Source organism: Triticum urartu, chromosome 7A (assembly GCF_056163025.1).
Source record: "Triticum urartu cultivar PI428250 chromosome 7A, HENAU_Tu73, whole genome shotgun sequence".
NCBI lineage: Eukaryota > Viridiplantae > Streptophyta > Magnoliopsida > Poales > Poaceae > Triticum > Triticum urartu.
In genome coordinates, this window is record NC_141879.1 from 160221068 (window position 1) to 160239956 (window position 18889).

Sequence of the window (18889 nt, forward strand, 5' to 3'; positions counted from 1 at the left end):
GTAGCTTTAAACTTGTCCATGCAATTCTGTGATCTAGGTGCCCCCCCTTCCTTCTCCCATGGTTGTAAAACCTCATTGAAGTCTCCTGAGCAAAGCCACGGTTTGTTGTTTTGTACCTTCAGGTTGCTCATAAGACGCCAAGTTTTATCCTTATCATCATGCTTCGGCTCCCCATACATCCATGTGAATCGCCACACAAACCCGTCCTCTTCCGTGATCTCCGAATCGATGTGATATCTAGACATGAAGCCCACCACTCTCAAGTTCACCTCATTCTTCCAGAATAAAGCCAAACCTCCACTTTGACCTTCACAGTCCTTAACCATCATATTCGTAAGGCCCAACTTCCACCGCAGCCACTCTAGCCTACTACGTACCAATTTCGTCTCCGACAAAAAGATTACGTCGGGGTCCTCCTTCTCCCGGATATCCAGGAGTCCTCGAATTGCCGGGCCATTCCCCAAACCCCGGCAATTCCATGTGATGATTCTCATTTCTGCTCGCAGGACTGACTCGGCAGTCCCGCATTCAAAACGGTGTGTACTCCCTCCATTTCTTGGGTACTTGCTTCGTTCCCTTTGATTTTCTTCGGTGACCCCTGGCTGTCCACTTCCATCTCCTCCCCCTCCTCTTTTTTTTCTATTATTACTCCACATGTTTTGCCTTCCACACTCTCCCTGGGTTTTCTCTTGAACTTCCCATTCCTCCCTCTTGGTTCAGCCCTTGGGCTGTTTACAATATTTCCTACCCCATCTTCCTCTTTGTTCCCTGGCACACTGTGGTTTTCATTCGACCCATTCCCAACACCCACTATCACACCACCACCACCCCTTACTGCCGTCTCTGTAATGTTTTCCATCCCAGCCAGGCTTGGATCGTTGGCGTCCCCCTTCCCAAATCAAGTTGTTTTTATTCTTCTCTCCCACTGCAGTGTCATTAGCCCCCTTAGCAGTTGGATCAATCTTAAGTGGACTCGTGACCTCCTTCCCATCATCATTCTTCTTCTTACCCCCATCGGTTGTGCAAGTTGGTGGTTTCCTCCACGATGGTGCATCACTCCTGCTCTTTCCCTCACTATTCGACCAACCCTTCTTCCTTCCCGAGCTGCCTCCACTCGTCTCCCTCGGTCCACCCCGGACCATGTAATATGATTGAGGCTTCTCTAGGGCATATTTCATCCATCTCCCGAATTCAGCAGCTTGTCCCCTTTTGAGTTTTGTTTTACAGTCCTTATCTAAATGCCCCAGCCTACCACATGTGTAGCAGAAGTCTGGCAAAAACTCGTACTCAAAACGGCACCATATTCTTTCATCTTCCTTTCTCTTCTTCTTCCTCCCACCCATTTCGTCTTCCTTTTCCCTCTCTTCCTCCTCCTCCCCTCCCTCCTCCTCCATTGCCCCATCATCCATTGGATCAATATCCAGAAAGATTCCTTGCATAAGTGGCTCAGCAATTCTGATTCGCACCTTCACTCTCAGGCACTACCCCAACGCCGAGCCATCCTCACCCGAATCCACTTCTACCAATTCCCCTATCTCATCTGCTAGATCCTCCCCCATTTCCTTACACATCATTCCCAAAGGAACATTAAAAATACGGACCCATATTGGAACTGTTTCAAACACATATTCATCTAGTGTCTTCCTAGGGTCGAAATCCTCCATCACCAGAAGCTCCTTGCCGAAGGTCCATGGCCCGTTCTCGAGCGCCTTTCGTTTCCCTGCCTCCTGATGGAACATAAACAGAAATCGGTTCTCCCCCATCTCCTTGACCTCCAGTCTCTTCATCGGGCACCACACTCGCCCCAGCGCAATCGCCATTCCTTCTGCATACCCCGGCCTGTCCGAGATCAGCTTCCCCATCGCCTTTGGCACACTTCCCTCCCTCGCCGTCGCCCTCTTCCAGCCCACCTTGACTCCCCTCCTCTCTGCCTCGGACAGGTTCATCTTCTTCAACATTCCTTCGACTCCCTCCATGCTACCCCCAGCCTCCAAATGCCCGTGCGTCGCCGGAGAAACAAAAAAAAACTAGGGATTTGGTGGAAGTGCGACCGCATGCCCCAGACTCACACGGAAGGCCTCTGGTGGAGATGGGTTGGGATCTATGCGGACGAGAGAGGGAGGTTGGGTCGCTGGCCTCCGAACCTGCCGAAGGCGGCTGGGACGAGATGGATCTGCCGGCGCCGAGTTGGGGGACGAGGAGGCGAACCCTAGGTCGCCACAAGAAGCGCCAGACAGGAGACCAAGCCGTCACACACGTGACGGACGGTTTGGCGCCTAGATCCGTTCTTGGCGAGCTCTGGTGAGGGCACGACGTGAGTTAGGCCAACTTCACCTCACGTCCCCAAACGAACGTCCAGTTTGGCTGGATTTTGTCTCTTTGGAGCGGCAATGGGTTCGCTCATGTCCCCTTCAGTTGGGTCCTGGGTGCGCCTAACGCGTGGCCGCACCCCAAATCATGTCCGGAGTGGACGTGATTAAAAGAAACTGAAAAACTAAAATAAAGCGAACGTCCAGTTTGGCATAATTAACTTATAAATAAATAAAAACGCTGCCCGTGCGCTCCTGTCGTGCCCGTCGATGCCGTGGCCATCGCCGTCTTCGGTGGCCGCCAGTGTCGTCGTCATCGCTGACGAGGTCGACATAGTCCGGCGGCGTCCAGAGGTGGGACGGCGGTTCGTGGTACTCGGTGGCGGGCCAGAAGGCGGGAGGTGCCTGCACCACCTCCTCCCATGGCGACGCCTCTTGCTCCGGTGACCGCGGCGGCGTGGGGCACCAGTTCACGCCACCCACGGCATCGGCCATCTCTGGAGCCGTGCACGACCAGCTCCACTGCTGGCCCACCAGGCTCGGGTGGAACGCGGCCACCAGCTCCTCCCCCATCACCTCCTCCGCCCTTACCATCTGCAGCTCGGGGAAGGCGACGTCGCCGTCCAAAAAGAGAGCCACCGTCTACTCGAGGCCCCACCATTGGCGCTCATAGTGCGTGTTCATGGAGTCCTCCATGACACGCTGCATGAGCTGGGCCTCCTCCTCCACTGTCATGCGAGGAGGTGGAGGTGGCGATGGAGATGGGGAAGGCGACGACGTGGGTGTGAGGCCGCGCACCCGCGTACTCCCGCGCACCTCCCGCCGCGGCCGCCGCGGCCCCGACGACGTGCCGGCGAAGTAAGAGGCGCGCCGCACGTCGTGCTCGTCCCTTAACCACGTGTCCTAGAGCACGGAGTCGGGGGCGTACCTATCGTCGTAGTAGAGGTCACCGGGGAGGAGGTGGCGGCGGCGCACGATCTCGTCGTGGCGCGCACGGTCGCCCGTCGGGACCGGCGGGATCGGGACCTGGTCGGCGGAGAGGTGCCAATTGTTGGGGAGGTGGACGTCGCTCCACGGCATCGGCGTCATCGTCTCCCAATAGCGCCGGCATACATCCGCGTTGATGTACTGCCTGTTGAGCTCGCCGGCGGCCCTAGGGCCGATGGTGAATGGGGTAGGCGCGGGGGCCCGACGCGGTGGCGATGCGGCCTCCTCTTTCACGGAGCCGCGACGGCGTCCCGAGGAGGAGCCAGCCTCGCGGTCGTGCTTCCCCTTGCGGCCATGGTTCCATAGCCCCATTGCTGCGAGGCAGCCAGCCGGCGAGTTCGAGGACAGGGAGAGGCTAGGGTTTGGGGGTGTCGGGTTTCGAGGAGGCAGCGGGTTGGAATGGGGAGTGTGGGCGACGACCGGTCCACGGCTTCCTCATTTAAAAAGGACGGCGACCGTTCGCCTGGGCGGATGATAGGTGGGGCCAACCGCGTGTGCGCATTAATGTCAAGCGGTGGGAGGTAGGTGGCCGCCTGCCACGTGGCCCCGACGTGGACGAGCGCCGCATCCATTTGCTGTCCGCCGCGACCCAAATCCGGCGCATGTTTGCGCTCGAAATGAGTCGGCCCGGACACAAAACGGACCAGATGGGTCCAGGCCGTCGCGCGCTGGGCCGTCCAGTTTGTCCCTTTTACCCCAAACGGACGGGGCCGGACGGGATAGGGTCGCGCGGCGGAGTTAGTCTTATGAGGTCGTGAAGGTGGGGCTCAGTGGTAAACGCTTCAGTGGTGGCGTGTGCCTTGCTCTGCCAGTGTCGTCGCAGGCGTGCTTGGGCTGTGGAGGTGCGGGTGGCCTCTGGGCGAGCTAGGCACTTTGTTGACGTGGTGCGATGGAGAGGCATCGAGCAGCTTGCTCCTTGTTCGGTTCACGTGGTCTTCCACTGGCATGTGGTACGTATCGGTGGTTTAGCATTCTCCTAAGAGGCTCATCGAGGTGGAGGGTCTCTGGGCTATAGGTGAAAGCTTTGGTTGAGAGGGGTGGGTACCGGCGACGAAGGCGTTGATACGTCTTCAACGTATTTATAAATTTTGATTGTTCCATGCTATTATATATTTGTTTTTGATGTTTTATATGCATTATTATGCTATTTTATATTATTTTTGAGACTAACCTATTAACCTAGAGCCCAGTGTCAGCTCCTGTTTTTCCCTTGTTTTAGAGTTTCGCAGAAAAGGAATATCAAACGGAGTCCAAACGGAATGAAACTTTCGCGATGATTTTTCTTGGACCAAAAGACATCCAGAGGACTTGGTGTACATGTCAAGGAAGCCATGAGGCACCCACAAGGACGGAGGGTGCGCCCAGGGGGTAGGGCGTGCCCCCCACCCTTGTGGGCCCCTCGTGACTCTGCCGACCTATTTCTTCCGCCTATGTATTCTCAAATATTCCAAAACCTACCAAAAGAGCCACGAAAACACTTGTGCTAGTCTATTACTAAAAACTGTAACGTTTCATTTACAAAAATTTCTTAAAAATGTTCAGAAATATAAAAAAGTGTTTATATTTTTTCATAAAATGCTCACAAACATATTAGAAAATATTCTCAAATTTTCAAATATTCCATGTATTTTTTTAAGAAATATATTTTTAATAAATAAATAAATCTCGTGTTTTCCTGGAAAACCAAAATAAAAACCCACTGAAAACTAATAAAACAGAAAAAAACCTCAAAAAAAGGAAAAACAAACTCACTGGAAACAACTCGCTACCGAGCCTTACACTACATGGGCCGGCCGCCCCGAGCTTTCGAGGATCTGTTGCGACCGATCTGTCAAAAAGGTCTGTCTCGCTCCTTCGGTTCTTCCCCTCGCTCAATCTGTCTCCCTCGTGCCGCCGCCTCGCTAGGGTTCGGCTCCACCGTCGCCGCCGCGCACCGCGACCGCCTGCCGTCGCGGCGCACCGCGACCGCCTGCCGTCGCGGCGCACCGCGACCGCCTGCCGCCGCGCACCTCGACCGCCTGCCGCCGCCGCCACCACCGCCATCCCGGCGCTTCCCACCTTCGGCCTTTTCCACGATGCTCCGTCTCCGGCCGTCTGCCCTGACTCCCAGGCAGCCATAGTCCAAGCTCATCTACCCTGATTCCCTGACATCGACCCCCGAGCTTCTTTCCCGTCAATTCCCAGGGCTAGGCCATTCGCCGCCTTCCACGATCCATATCTTCATCGGCACCCTTTCACTTCCGTCATGGCAATGCAAGACCATCCTTCTCCGTGTGGCCACCACCCCGAAATCCTCTTGGATAAAAAATGTTTAGTGGGCGAGTTGAAAAATTCCACTACCGCAAAATCCAAGAATAGCAAAGGGGTTCACTTGGAGGTTTCTTTTGAAGCAGTTGACCCTCCAGCCATCTCACTGTGCCTGGTCAGCTGCGTTGATCAGATCGGGGATCGCTTGACAGCACCGCCTCGTATACTTGGTGTAACTGGAGGCTTTGTACTGCTGGCTATCACCTTCTCGGACAATGTCAACCGTTGCTTGCAGTTCATCGACTATTTTGTTTACAAAGCAGGGCCCGATTTCGCCTCTCTTCATCTTCTTGCAAGGCCATACCCGTCTTCTTTTTCGCCAAACATGGCTGCCATCTTGTCTGTTAGTGATAACAGTGAAGACTTTGCTGTCATTTTCCCACATGTTGAATATTTCAGACTTCGCAACCATTACACACTCCACATATATCGATCTGACACGAATGATTGGCACTCTCAGGCCGCTTGTATCGCTGAGGATAATGAGACAAGGAATGCCAGGGATAAGCTATTGCTTCATAATACCATGAGCGTGGCATATGCAGAAAAGGGTATCATAGGTTGGATTGATCTCTGGTGGGGAATTCTCTTATGCAATGTTTTGGATAAAAGGCCTACCATCCGTTTTGTTCCGTTGCCACTTCCGGAACTGTGTGATACGTCTGAGTTCCATTTGATGTTTGAGAATCTCACTCCAAGACCACACCGTCATGTGACGATATTCAATGATTTGATCAAGTGTGTTGAGTTAGATTTTCATGTGCAAGATGCTTTCTTCAACATGAAGCGAGCAAAGGATTATGGCTGGATGGCTAAAACATGGACTAGATCAATTTATTCAGATGTTTGGTGTGATGGCTTGACGATTGATACGTCTGAGATATCTTTCACCGACTCAAGTTTGCCGAATTTGTTGCCTGGGATGTTTGATGAGGAAAACAATTTGACTTGGAAGAAATTGACTAGTGCTGGTCCTACATTAAGCTTGCTTGATGACAATGTTATTTACATTATGGCGAACGAGAGCATGTGCCATCCGACAGCATATGTACTTACTGTGGACACCAAAAGTTTGAAGCTCGAGTCTGGTGCGCAGTGTGCTCCTCAAAAGACGGCGTGGTTCGAACCAACATATGAACCGTGTGTTCTTTTTAGCTCTTTTGGCACGACTTCAGGTACTCGTCCCTAATAAATTTACGGAGTTAACAAAAAATTGTAATAACCGGAAAAGCACTAGTTAATATGGTAGTCTGATAACACATGTAATTAGTTGCTTTTTTGTTGATGAAAACATTACTGTTGCCTTACATTATGCTTTGCATTTTTTTGCAGAGTTGGTTAAAGAATTTGAAACCAAAGGGACAATATTTGAAATCAAGGAAGGGCCGGTGCTCTCGGTGGTGTCGAAGCGTCTCCGTGTGCTGCGGAAGAAGCAGAATCGCATCGCGCAGATGGAGGAGTCCGTCGCTGCCGGCAAGATGCTTAACCAGGAGCAGAAGGAGCTCATGCACTCCAAGCCCATCATCGCCGCGCTCATTGACGAGCTTGAGCGCCTCCGCGTACCACTCTCCACTGCTCTCACCAAGGAGCTCTCCACCGTCCCTGCACCTGCTGCCGGTTCCTCATCCTTTGGCTCCGATTTGTCCATCCAGGACCTCCTCGCGCTCATCTACTTCGGCTCCCTTTTTTATGTCAAGTCACCGAACGAGTTCATCGCCACCATGGTTGCGCGCAAGAACGAACGGAGCAGCTGCATCACCCACGGCTACGTATGGGATGATACCGTGGACCTGCTCGTGGAGAACGACCTTGACGCAGTGTCTGCTGTGGCGGCCCTTGCCGCGGCTCGCCCTTCTTCCGCAGATGGTGTCTCCCACCATGACGCACTCCAGGCCTGTGCCCATCATGCCCGCCTATGGCTAACCCGTGCTGATGCGCCGATCCACCCTGGCTCCTCTGTTACATGTGAGGGTTGATATAGGTTTGTAATTTGGTTTGATTTGAGGTGATTGCTGATTGAAATTTGTGGCCTTTTGCTATAGATGCTGCGGTGAGGTCCAAGTTAGACAGGATCATGGCATCAGACTACTACACAGCACCTGCAGTTGCTGGGAACCATGGAGCTGAAGGTCTGCAGGCACAGATGAGCATGACCGACTCACCAGAGGCACCATCACTCAAGGAGACCCTAGCTGCTGAAAATCACAAGGTGAAATAGCAAATTGCACTCCTTAGTAATTTAATAGTATATGCTTAGCATGGTGAAGTGATCATTGCCCTGAAACTTTGTTCTGATCTTTGTCAACGATTGATCTGCTGTAGTGCACAGTGCTCCTAGTATTATTATTATCATCATTGTTGCTGCTGCTGGTGCTTTTTGTGCTGATTCAGTAGTAATGATCAATGTGGATTATAGCTTTAATTGGAAAACTGTAAGGTCGATCCATTTGGGGTGTATATTATGCTGTTTCATATGGATGTTGTGCGCCGTTGCTTAGATATAACAGACAGTGCCTGTGCATTGGTGTTCTGGAAAAAACGCTGAAAATAATAACTTAAAAACGATGATCTTTGTATAATATTATGTGTAGTGCTACCACTATCTAGGTACAGGATGGTCTCTATTCTGATGGGTCTTCGCAGTTTGCAAACATAGTAATTGAGTTTTTGTTGTATTAAAGATTACAAATATCACGCGCTAGAATTCATCATATTGCAGTCATGCAATAACATGATTGTTTATTGTACATTTGTTCCTTTTTTACTTTGTTGGCCATTACTTAAAATGCTGGTTGAAAAGAACAGCAATCCCAATCCCTGATATCAAAACATTCTGAAAAGGATACACATGTAAATTCTCTTGTATTTTATTACGTTTGTAAATTTAACGGAAAAAGCTGGCATTTCTACAGCATGAGTGGAGAAACCAAGTTTAGCGCTCTGACAATATTTGTACCCATTGTGTAAAACAAGTTTGGAGGCGGCCTCTCTGCATTGCAGTGTGCAGGGGTAAGGCTTGCCTCGTATAATCCTTCCCCAGGCCCCACCTGGCGTAGGAGCTTCTAGCACTGGGTCTTCTTTTTTTCTGTACAAGTTTTGTGCCTCTAAAGATTACATTTTAGAGCCCAGATTTGTTTCTTTTGCTCAGGCGCAAAAAAGTGTTTGTTTTTCCAAGAAAACCTACTGGAATCTGAATGGTTCAAACATTTGCATGTGTAATTTTAACTGAATTTTAGACACTCAGAATTATTTATTTACCGTCCACTAAGGGAGCACATGCTCCTGGGACCTGGGGACCATTTTACTCCTATCTGTCATTCTTACTTCTTGTTGCTTATCTACTTTATGATTACAAGTCTAGGACTTGTGACCAACATTACTTTGATAACACAACTTAATAGTTGTATATTCTTTGGGTCTGGTAATATATGTTCGTTGGCATCCTAGCTGTGTACTTCGATATTATTGCTAGATTACTTTTCTGAGTTGCAGATTCTCTTTCATAACTATAGATCATTCGTAATCTTTGTTAAGTCCCGAGGGATCTTCTTTGACTTCCATTTGAGGAATTCTTATTATTTTTAGCCGCAATCTCCTAGGCGCATTGCAATGCTGCTAGTTGCAGAATCTATAGCCCTATTGTTCTTGCCAGTTTTGCAGTTCGTTGCGCAAGCTTGATTGTTGAGATAGTATGTAATTATTTACTCAGCATTAATATGACATGGGTAAAGCTCCAGCCTCTAGGGCTCATCATAAAATCACTTGCAATTTAAATATGTATAGAAGTTATAGTGTTGCTCTTTTGTGTGTGCTAACACTAAAGGTAGTGTCATTTTCCTAAATTGCAAAATGGGATTTCTAACCTAAGAGTTCACGTTCACAGTTCTCCATTCTTTATAACAACATTGTGATATTTTTAGTAACAATTTTATGCTGGCATCGCTTCTGCATTGATTTCCCTAGATTTAAACCTGTGTGTACGTGTACAGTTCTTTATGCTTTTAAAACTAAAAATCATGGTATATTCACTGTAAATCGTCCAAGCATCACCTACTGCATGTTGCCTCAGACATTATATTTAGAAACTGTACAATGTCCATCTCCACCTTTTAGTATTATGATTATTGGAACAAAAGCTAGACAGCACTATCATCACCTTACTACACCTTTGGTAATATCACAGTTCTTTGGTGTAGAGTACTATTAAAATGCACCTACATACTCCCTCCGTCCGGAAATACTTGTCATCAAGATGAATAAAAGGGGATGTATCTAGATGTATTTTAGTTCTAGATACACCCCTTTTTATCCATTTTGATGACAAGTATTTCCGGACGGAGGGAGTACATACCTATGATAAATCACTGAGGTGGGGTACACATTTGAAATGATGCATTAATAATTAAGTAGTTCTCCTGGATAAATTGTGCTGTCTTGCATTTTCCAAACAGCCAATCGTGAACTTGGGTTATCGTTTAACTTTTGTGGTGTTTTCCCATTGTTTTGGGTTGCTGGGAATTCAAGTACTGTTTTTATTTTGTGCCATATGATGAGAGACCTTATCCAGCTCACAGCGGTCGTCTGGACACTTAGTGTGTAATGGTGCATACATATTTCGCTGATGGCATTTCAGTTTTTTATGCATAAAGGATTTGATTTCCCGGAGAGCATTGTGTTAATGCAAGTTTTAGAATAACCCGAACTCCTGAAACTTTTGCCTCGGTCTTCACTGAAGATTTTTGGCGTTATTTGCTGGTGGCTGCCCTGTGAGCCATGCCCATGCTAGCGTCTTGGTAGTTGGTGTAGATTGATATAGAGAAGAAAATGCAGGTACATGTAATTGTTATTCTTGATGAGAGGGTCACATTTCCTAGAGGACTATATGGTTCCTCCTGGTTAGCCGTAGTCTGATTCCAAACTCAATGCCCTTAACTTACTCGACTGGACTCCTTGCCTCTGTAGGGTCAGTCGTATAATAAGTAAATATATCTCAAGCAGGACAGCAGTTGCACTTTGCTAGGAGGCTAAGCTGCCAGCTATAGTATTTTCTTTTCAGGGATGCCTTTTTTAATTGCGCTGGATGCAAATAATCAACCACTATATCCAGAAAGCAAAAGCACTACTAATTTTCTGATACTAGCATATGTGATCAGTCATGACTATGAATGTTCACCTAAAGCACTACCATGTACGAAGTGTTTTCTACAGATGAGATTAAAACAAGATATCTTGCTAGATTTATTATTTTGGTTACTGTGAAGTGTTTCTACTGTTGCTTAGTCGTGTTGGCTTGGTTATTCATTTTGTGTTTGTTCTAACACCCAGAAGCTGAGCTATGATAGACTGAAAAATGGTACACATTTTGTAATTATTAGATGAGTGTTTATATTTAAAATTTACACAGTTTTAATTGGGGACATTTTGAGGGGTCTGTTTGTTGACCTCTGAAAGTAGAAATGATTAAAGCTTATATTGATCTTGTTGGTATGTTTACTTGTTGACAGGAGGACGAGGAAGATTCCTCGCATGCCACAGAAATCGACAATGATCATCAGTCTAATGCAGCCGATGTGGAAAATGTGGTAATGACTGGATGACCTGTGGAGTGTTTTTCTGTGTATATAATATATATCTGCTGATACTAACATGCCAACTTCAGGATGGTAAAACCCTGGTGAACCCTCGTGTGGAATATCGCGTGGCTGAGGCAGAGCAGGAGAAATTTGATGTGAAAGAACAAGATCAGATGTATGCCGAGCCAAAAAAGCGACAGTTTCAGCACCCTCGGCAATCTTGTCAGAACCAGCGAGGTGGTGATCGTGGCTGGAGGGGGGCCTACCCTAATGGCCGCAGCGGGCATGGAGGCGGCCATGGCATGGGCAGCAGATACGAGAATGGGCGTGGAGGTGGTGGTGGTGGCGGCCGTGGCATGGGCAGTGGATACGAGAATGGGCGTGGAGGTGGTGGTGGTGGCTGTGGCATGGGCAGCGGATACGAAAATGGGTGTGGAGGTGGTGGTGGATACCAGAATGACCGGGGTTGTGGTGGCGGATACCAGAATGGCCGGGATGGTGGCAGCAGCGGGTATCAGAACAGCCGGGGTGGTGGCGGCGGGTACCAGAACAGCCGGGGTGGTGGTGGCGGTGGTGGGTACCAGAACAGCCGGGGTGGTGGTGGCAGCGGCGGGTACCAGAATAGCCGGGGTGGTGGTGGTGGCGGCGGGTACTACAACAACGACGATGGGTACTACCAGCCGAGGAACTTGAACAACAGGGGCAGGGGCGCAGGGAGGTGGCCACGCGGACACCGAGAGGATTGAGGCAATGGCATGTGGAAGTCTGGGAGGTCAGGAGAGGGAAGGGGCAATGTGGATGTCTGGGAGCCATTTTGTTATTATAGAACTACGGAGTATGTAATAACCTAGCCTGTGGGTATGTCGCAATCCAGTCCCTCCCCATCTGCGAGTTTTTTTGTTGCTCCAATGAGTGCATAATGGTTGGTTGGTAAATGTGGAATCTCGTTGAAAGTAGCTTCAGGTCATACATGTGTTGCTTCTTTTTCTGGCTGTGTGAGTTGTCATATATTTCCGGTTGGTTTATTATTTTTGTTAGATGTCTTTCTACGTCATTCCTGTTCATTTTCCAGTGTTTGTGTTTGTGTTACCTTTGTTTGTTCTGGCCTGTATCGTAGCTCTTCAAAAAAAGAAAAAAAAATACTGTTTGTTTCGGTGAATGCTGATCGAGATTTTGGCTTTGTCTTTAATAATCCTGATAAGTGTCACCGTAGCCGATTATGCATAGTTGCGGCTAGGTCTTGCATGCGCAGGAGCGCAACTGAACACAAAAAAATGTTTTTATGTGAGGTCTACTCGCATGGTTTGTTTACCGTTGGGAAGATTCTGGGAGGACTTTTGTCAGGCAACTGACCATTTCCGATTTCTTGCAAGTTCTCCAGCTACTCCGATCGATGCTGGAGAGCTTGCTGGCGGGACGCTTGTCGTCCCTCGCCGAATGGGCACACATGGAGGCCGGGACAGAGACGCCAACGGGGGAACGGCCTATCTAATGGTTGCATGGTGGCCGGCCAAAAATTAGGCCTATCTAATGGTTGCATGGTGGCCGGCCAAAAATTAGGTCGGCTGCCGTTGGCTTTTCCTTATGCATGCAATCAAAGGGACAGACCAGTACCGCTCTTCCATCGGTATTGTCTTCAGAGAGATTAAAATCTTTGTTAGTTTAAACTTTTTCTTTTTTAAGATTGTTTTTTGCCCAAGGGGCTGTAATAGTGTAGCTGATTCTCTAGGAGCGTGCTTGGTTGATGTAGCCAACAGTAGGTGCATTGCATAGCCTTCTCAACTCAGTCTGGCTATGTAAATGCAGCCTCAAATGCATCATCTGCATGTTGTTTGGTTGCCTGCATGGGCAGAACCACACTGCTGGTGTTCGGTTGCCTGCATGTTAGTGGACAAACCCAAGGCATGGTGTTTGGTTGTATGCAACGTCTGGTGTGTGGTAACCTCTTTGGCTAGTTGGTGATGTTACCAGCACACTTCGGCACAACCATGTAGCACACATCATAAGCAGAGCAGAGTATAAAAAGAGGATCAACTACTTAAGAGCATATTTCTGATAAGCAGTACCACACTTCATAACAGTTCTATGCATAAACCATAAACATAAACAGTTCAAAGCAGACTCGATAGTACTTAGGGAGGCCCCGACTCTACTCCTTGGCGGCGAAGGCTTCGTCGTGCTTCCCGCACTTGTTGACGACCTCAATGCAATCGTCGTCGAAGATGGTGACCTTGAGGGTGTCTGGAGTGAGGAGCTTGAACCTCACATGTAGCCGATCTTGATCTGATGAACGGCTGCATAGGTGGCCCAACCCTGATCCAGGGTCACCCTGCCGTTCATCAGCTTCACCATCACCTTCCAGGAGCAACCGGTGTTGTTCCTGAGCTTGAACTCCGTCGGCACCGCGACGAAGTGCTTGGTGAAGTCCAGGGGCATGGGGATGCACTCAAGCTTCGGTGCAAGGATGACCTTGCAGAAGTGAGTTGGGCCATCCTCCTGATGGTAGTGGCCGTAGTTGCGGCGCTTGTTGCTGGGGGGGCTCCTCCATGCCCTCATCGTCGCCACCCTCAGGCGTCTTCGGGTCTTCCTCGGCTGTGGGCGGCAGCACAACCTCGTCGGGCATTAGGTGAAGGGGTTGCTTGTCCTTGTTGTCAACGGTCGGGAGCACCTCCGTGCCCATCTCATTGCTCTCCTCGATCTGCACACAATTCATGGAGTCAGGCACAGCACAGATTTCATGGCTTATTGAAGAGCATGTAGTTAAAACGGCATGACTGTCACTCTTCTCCTCTCCATCGCCCCTATATTTACTCACCCTGCCCACCACTACTTACCCACCCCTCTCTTCTCTAACTGTCAACCTTCCTCCTCCCCATCGCCATGAGCTCTAGCTCCAGCTCCAAAGCCAACCCCTTCCCCTGGGGTATTGGCTGGAGGGCCTTCTTCCTCGGGTGGTCGGCTGGTGACCGCACCAAGTTCGAGAACACCATGGAGGTGTGCTTGAACTTCGGCTCCATGCCTGACATGCAGAAGGAATCTAATGCAGTGTTCATGAAGGCCATTGCAGAAGACCTGAAGACGTTGATTCCTGACCCAGCGAAGGGCGCGATGGCAGTTGACATCATTTGCTGGGCCATGAATCAGGCCGTCTCCGACGACGGTAAACAGAGGAAGAAGTGGTGCAAGTACAAGAACTACTGGGCTCCTAATGACCGCCGTGCCGCAGTGTACTGGGAGACGGCTATCGCGCCGCCGGCGGTCATCAGTGGGGAGCCTAAGGAGGAAGAAGAAGCGATGCAGATGCCAGCAAGGGCGCCGGAGCCAGGCCGTCGTACCTGGCAGATCGACCTCGACTCCGCCGAGGACGACGACGATGACCCGCCGGCCCGCACGGCGATGAAGAAGAAGATGAAGGCTAGCAGCTCGACCCATCGCTCCGCACGCCGGTGACGGCCGCCGCGGTGAGCCGGTGTCCGTTGTGTACCCCCAATCCCCCTTCTGCATCTGCATCTACCTCTATTCCGATCTTGCATATATGAACTCGTATGAACTGGTATGAACTAGTATGAACTACCCCTATGCTTATCTACCTCTATTCCCCATTCCCCTCCGCCATGGATCGAATCTATCGCCGGATCGAACGGGAAAAAGTTTTGCATGTCGAACAAAGAGAAGTGCTTACCGCCATTGCCGCGGGCCAACTGCTGATCCGCTCGCCGGTGATGGAGTCCGGTGGTCTTCTTGCTCTGCTCCGACCCGCCGCCGCCGGTGAGAGTTGGGAGAGTGGGGAAGAGTGGGGAGAGGGAGCGGTGAGGGGCAGTGAGGCTAATAACTGCCGGCGCTTCGGGAAGCAACGTGGCTTCTCGAGCGTGGCCGCGCACGTGCAGTCTTCGCCGCCCACGTGCACCGCTCGGGCATGGCCTTGGAGAAACTGCCGATTCGTGCGTTCCCAGGGAGCCAGGCCCAGGAGTGCTTTAAGGTTCGTGTCATGCGGGCCGAACAGTGAAAGCAGGCAACCAATCGACCCGTTTTCGTCCCGCGCGAGCCAGGCCGGGCCTCATGCAGGCTACCAAACACGCCCTAGCTGCTCACAGTGCACGTATGAGCCATGCATCCTCAGCCTTGTGGCCGGATGGGGCTCCAGATTTTGTTCATGCGTTAATTGCCAGCAATTTGACTGGCCATTCTGGTTAATGGAATAAAGAGTATTCCGGCTCAAAACAATTAAAAAAGCTCCAAAGCGGAAACGCCTCCTCATCTCGAATCTTGCTTTTTTTAAACACAGTACAGACGCAAGTGCTCATACTATTATAACACACACGCGTACATCCTATCCCTATGAGCATCTCTGAGAGATCGAGCCGGCATATCATCTTGAGATTTTATGAATAAGTCACCGTAGGATAAGTGCGAGCACCAGGACTTGAACCCTGGTGGGCTGGGGATACCACTGTCCACATAACCATCCAACTACAGGTTGGTTCGTGTCTCGAATCTTGTTAGAGCAATCGCTCCTTGTTGTATGCATAGGAATAGCGGAAATTCAACATGGGTCATATTACCATATGGTATCATTATCCGAGCCGTTGGTCCACATAGGGATCAGTGAACACAGGCGTATTGCATGATGCATTTCTTTTTCATTGCATCAATATTCAATGCGCCAGTGCTTCTTGCCGGTTGTCCATTAATGTTGTGGCCCACAATGGTGTTCTAACGACGCTACTTTCTACTTTTTCTGGACCGGAGCTTGTGGCACATGGTCTGCTCCATACTAAGGCCTACTCCAACGCATGACCCAAACAGACGTCCGTTTTGTCTGGATTTCGTCCGTTTGAGGGTGACAATTGGGTCGTATCCACCCGGATTTGAGTTTGCGTCGGTAGGACGCCCAACGAGCGGTCGCATCTTCGACGCATCTTGTCCCCGTGCATGCAAACATGAGAAACCAAGGATTTAAGTCGCGGCCACGGTTCGCACTAGTTCACGTCGGCCGGCAACACAACCAGCGGCCTATAATCTCATGCCGCAACACAGCCAGCCTTTAAAAAGTACATGTTTCACGCCGGCAACAAAGCCAGCGGCCGACACACCAGCCAGCCTTAAGAAAGGACCGCCATCGCGGCCAGCGTGGCCGAGGTCTCACCTAGTTCAGGCCGTCACGGACGAACATCTCCTTCTGCCGGTTCATGAACTAAGCCTTCCTCTCTAGTGACATGTTGTTCTTGTTGACGCTCATCAACACTAGTGCCATCTCCTTGGCTTTTGTGCCGGCATTGGTGGCCTCGATCTCTAGCTTCTTGAGTTGAGCGGCCTCCTCTATGTCGAGCTTCCTCTTCTTCACGGCCTCCTCCATGTCAAGATTCTTCGTTTGAAGATCTAGGTATATCTTCATTTGCTCCTCCTTCCCTTTGCACCTGCTCTCCTCCCGCACTTCCTTTTGGCCCATCATGTTCTCCGAATTTCCTTGCAAGGCTATAGAAGACACATCATGCTTCTCGTCGGCCTTTGAGCTTGTCTTTCCCCTCGGCCTCTTGAGCACGTCTCCCTCATCAGCCATGGCCGCCTTCTCTCCTATATTATTCTTAAGAGCATTGTATTGGTCCTTGAACTTGGGGAAATCTTTGATGAGCACCCAACAATGCCCAACATGAGGTGGGTGTGCGCCTTGGAGATGGTGGACTCCTTGTCGTCAAGGTCGGCCTGGTGCTGCAACGCACGCCGCAGGGAACACTTGGCGGCGTACTCGACGACGGCCTTCTTCTCCATCGTGACAGTTCGCCAGTTCCTCCTCTTGGCCGATTCGGCGCCGAGCTTGGCGGCCTCCGCCGACGTGAGCTCCGACCGAAGCTTCTTCACATGCTTCGTTTTCTTCGCCACGGGGTGGGCGGCCGGTGGTGGGTTGCCGGGATTCGCCTCATCGGCCATGGTGGATGGAGGGAGGGGTAAGGCCGAGGACGCGGGAGAGTGGAGGGCGAGGCCCGGGAGCATTTTGGAGGAAAGGGAGGGAAAGTGGCCGCCTGTGCCACCGACGGGCGGGCCAAGAGGACAAGGGCACGCGTCACGCCCATGCGTTCTGCCGCAAACTCGTCTCAATCTTGGGCCAGGAGTGGGTCAGAAGCGGACAGAAAACGAACGACGGTCCGTTTACGGTCGCGTGTTGGAGGTCCTGCTTTGTCCATTTACCCCCAAACGGACACGGACGAGCCATTTGGGGTCGTGCGTTGGAGTTGGCCTAAGCCATCGGCCCAATTTATACAAGTCATATGCCACCGGGCAATCCTCTAGTCAATCGTGATCCCTTCTAATTCCTATCATTTTGGTTAATTCACTTAATCCCTTCCCGATGGGGATTATTCAAATCCATGCAGTGCGCATCAAACTGGTGCATGCAAGCATACAAGCCCAATACAGCTGAAATATGTCTGCATGTAAAATGAAGCATCCTCAGCATCAGTTTATTACAGTACCATGGAGTTGAAAGCCAAACAATTTCTTGATCAGAAAAGGGAAACGTTCCTAGTAAAAAAAGAGGAGAAGCAGGTTTCGTACACAGACAATATATGAGATGGTCCAGGAGATGTCCGTGACCTAAGCAAACTGCAAATTGTTGTTTGCAAGAAAAATTCAAATAGCTAAGCATGGTCGTCATTACTGCCAGATGCGCCCCATTCATTAAATAAGAAGGAGGTTTAACAAGGTATCCAGGCACCGGCCAAAGGCCGAAAAGAAAAATACAAGCCGTTACTCTCCCGGCATCAGAAGACCCAAATGTTTCGCCCCTGCTAGGATCCATAGCTTCGCCTCATGCTTGATTGGTTGGAGAGTGCTAAACGTTGGAGCGGAGCGGCCTCGAAAAACCCGTGCATTCCTCTCATCCCAAATTTCTTTCGAAACGAGCATAAAGATAGAAGGCATCACTTTCTTGTGTGCACTATGGGCGGAAGCCGATTCACACCATCAATCATGGATGCTCGTGTAAGTCGCCCAACCAGAAGTATCCAAATCAATGAGTTGAAGGCAAACTCTAACCATCTCCCAAACTCTCAAAGTGTATCTACATTGGAAGAAAATGTGCTCGACCGTCCTTGTTCACGCCTACAGAGGGTGCACGGACCACTGTTTGGCCACCCTCGCTTGGCCAAGCAAATGGATGTCCATAACCTGTCTTGGATGGCAAGCCATGCAAGAAAATTGACTTTCGGGGGGGGGGGGCGCAGAATCTCCAGACAACCTTGTACATGGCAGAACGGGTGATGGTCAAGTAGTGCACGTTATAAGCCAAAGACGCAGAGTACCTCCTGAAGGAAATATGCCCTAGAGGCAATAATAAAGTTATTATTTATTTCCTTATATCATGATAAATGTTTATTATTCATGCTAGAATTGTATTAACCGGAAACATAATACATGTGTGAATACATAGACAAACAGAGTGTCACTAGTATGCCTCTACTTGACTAGCTCATTGATCAAAGACGGTTAAGTTTCCTAGCCATAGACATGAGTTGTCATTTGATTAATGGGATCACATCATTAGGAGAATGATGTGATTGACATGACCCATTCCGTTAGCTTAGCACCCGATCGTTTAGTATGTTGCTATTGCTTTATTCATGACTTATACATGTTCCTATGACTATGAGATTATGCAACTCCCGTTTACCGGAGGAACACTTTGTGTGCTACCAAACGTCACAACGTAACTGGGTG

The 18889-nt window shown here is 49.8% G+C and overlaps 2 protein-coding genes, 1 non-coding gene and 3 pseudogenes across 5 annotated transcripts; 3 read left to right on the forward strand and 3 right to left on the reverse strand.

Moving 5' to 3' along the window:
- Positions 1-785: 785 nt before the first annotated feature.
- Positions 786-1763, reverse strand: LOC147958748 (uncharacterized; annotated as a pseudogene).
- A 1188-nt stretch (positions 1764-2951) lies between these two features.
- On the reverse strand, positions 2952-3608 carry LOC147958749 (uncharacterized; annotated as a pseudogene).
- A 1933-nt stretch (positions 3609-5541) lies between these two features.
- On the forward strand, positions 5542-11922 carry LOC125554534 (uncharacterized). Of its 3 annotated transcripts, none has more exons than XM_087535337.1 (6): positions 5542-6778; positions 6936-7568; positions 7646-7812; positions 11108-11185; positions 11263-11563; positions 11615-11922. In XM_087535337.1, the coding sequence occupies exons 1-6, from the start codon at positions 5542-5544 to the stop codon at positions 11920-11922; spliced, it is 2724 nt and encodes a 907-aa protein (XP_087391463.1). The 3 variants fall into 3 exon arrangements, with proteins under 3 accessions (XP_087391463.1, XP_087391464.1, XP_087391462.1); XM_087535338.1 differs by having other exon boundaries at positions 11263-11515; XM_087535336.1 differs by having other exon boundaries at positions 11263-11922.
- Positions 10144-10230, forward strand: LOC147958750 (small nucleolar RNA Z161/Z228). Its single transcript, XR_015612476.1, has one exon. It is a non-coding gene; the product is annotated as a small nucleolar RNA Z161/Z228 (small nucleolar RNA).
- A 1403-nt stretch (positions 11923-13325) lies between the features above and the next one.
- LOC147958751 (putative B3 domain-containing protein Os03g0621600) lies at positions 13326-13814 on the reverse strand (annotated as a pseudogene).
- A 350-nt stretch (positions 13815-14164) lies between these two features.
- On the forward strand, positions 14165-14626 carry LOC147958752 (uncharacterized). The gene has a single exon (XM_087532278.1). The coding sequence runs from the start codon at positions 14165-14167 to the stop codon at positions 14624-14626; it is 462 nt and encodes a 153-aa protein (XP_087388404.1).
- Positions 14627-18889: the final 4263 nt, after the last annotated feature.

Bases quoted from the DNA above. Each gene is read 5' to 3' on its own strand.
- LOC125554534 (XM_087535336.1), top strand. From the start codon at position 5,542: ATGGCAATGCAAGACCATCCTTCTCCGTGTGGCCACCACCCCGAAATC. The intron at 7,569-7,645 runs GTGAGGGTTGAT...CTTTTGCTATAG, and splicing joins CCCTGGCTCCTCTGTTACAT to ATGCTGCGGTGAGGTCCAAG. The intron at 11,186-11,262 runs GTAATGACTGGA...TGCCAACTTCAG, and splicing joins CAGCCGATGTGGAAAATGTG to GATGGTAAAACCCTGGTGAA.
- LOC147958752 (XM_087532278.1), top strand. From the start codon at position 14,165: ATGGAGGTGTGCTTGAACTTCGGCTCCATGCCTGACATGCAGAAGGAA.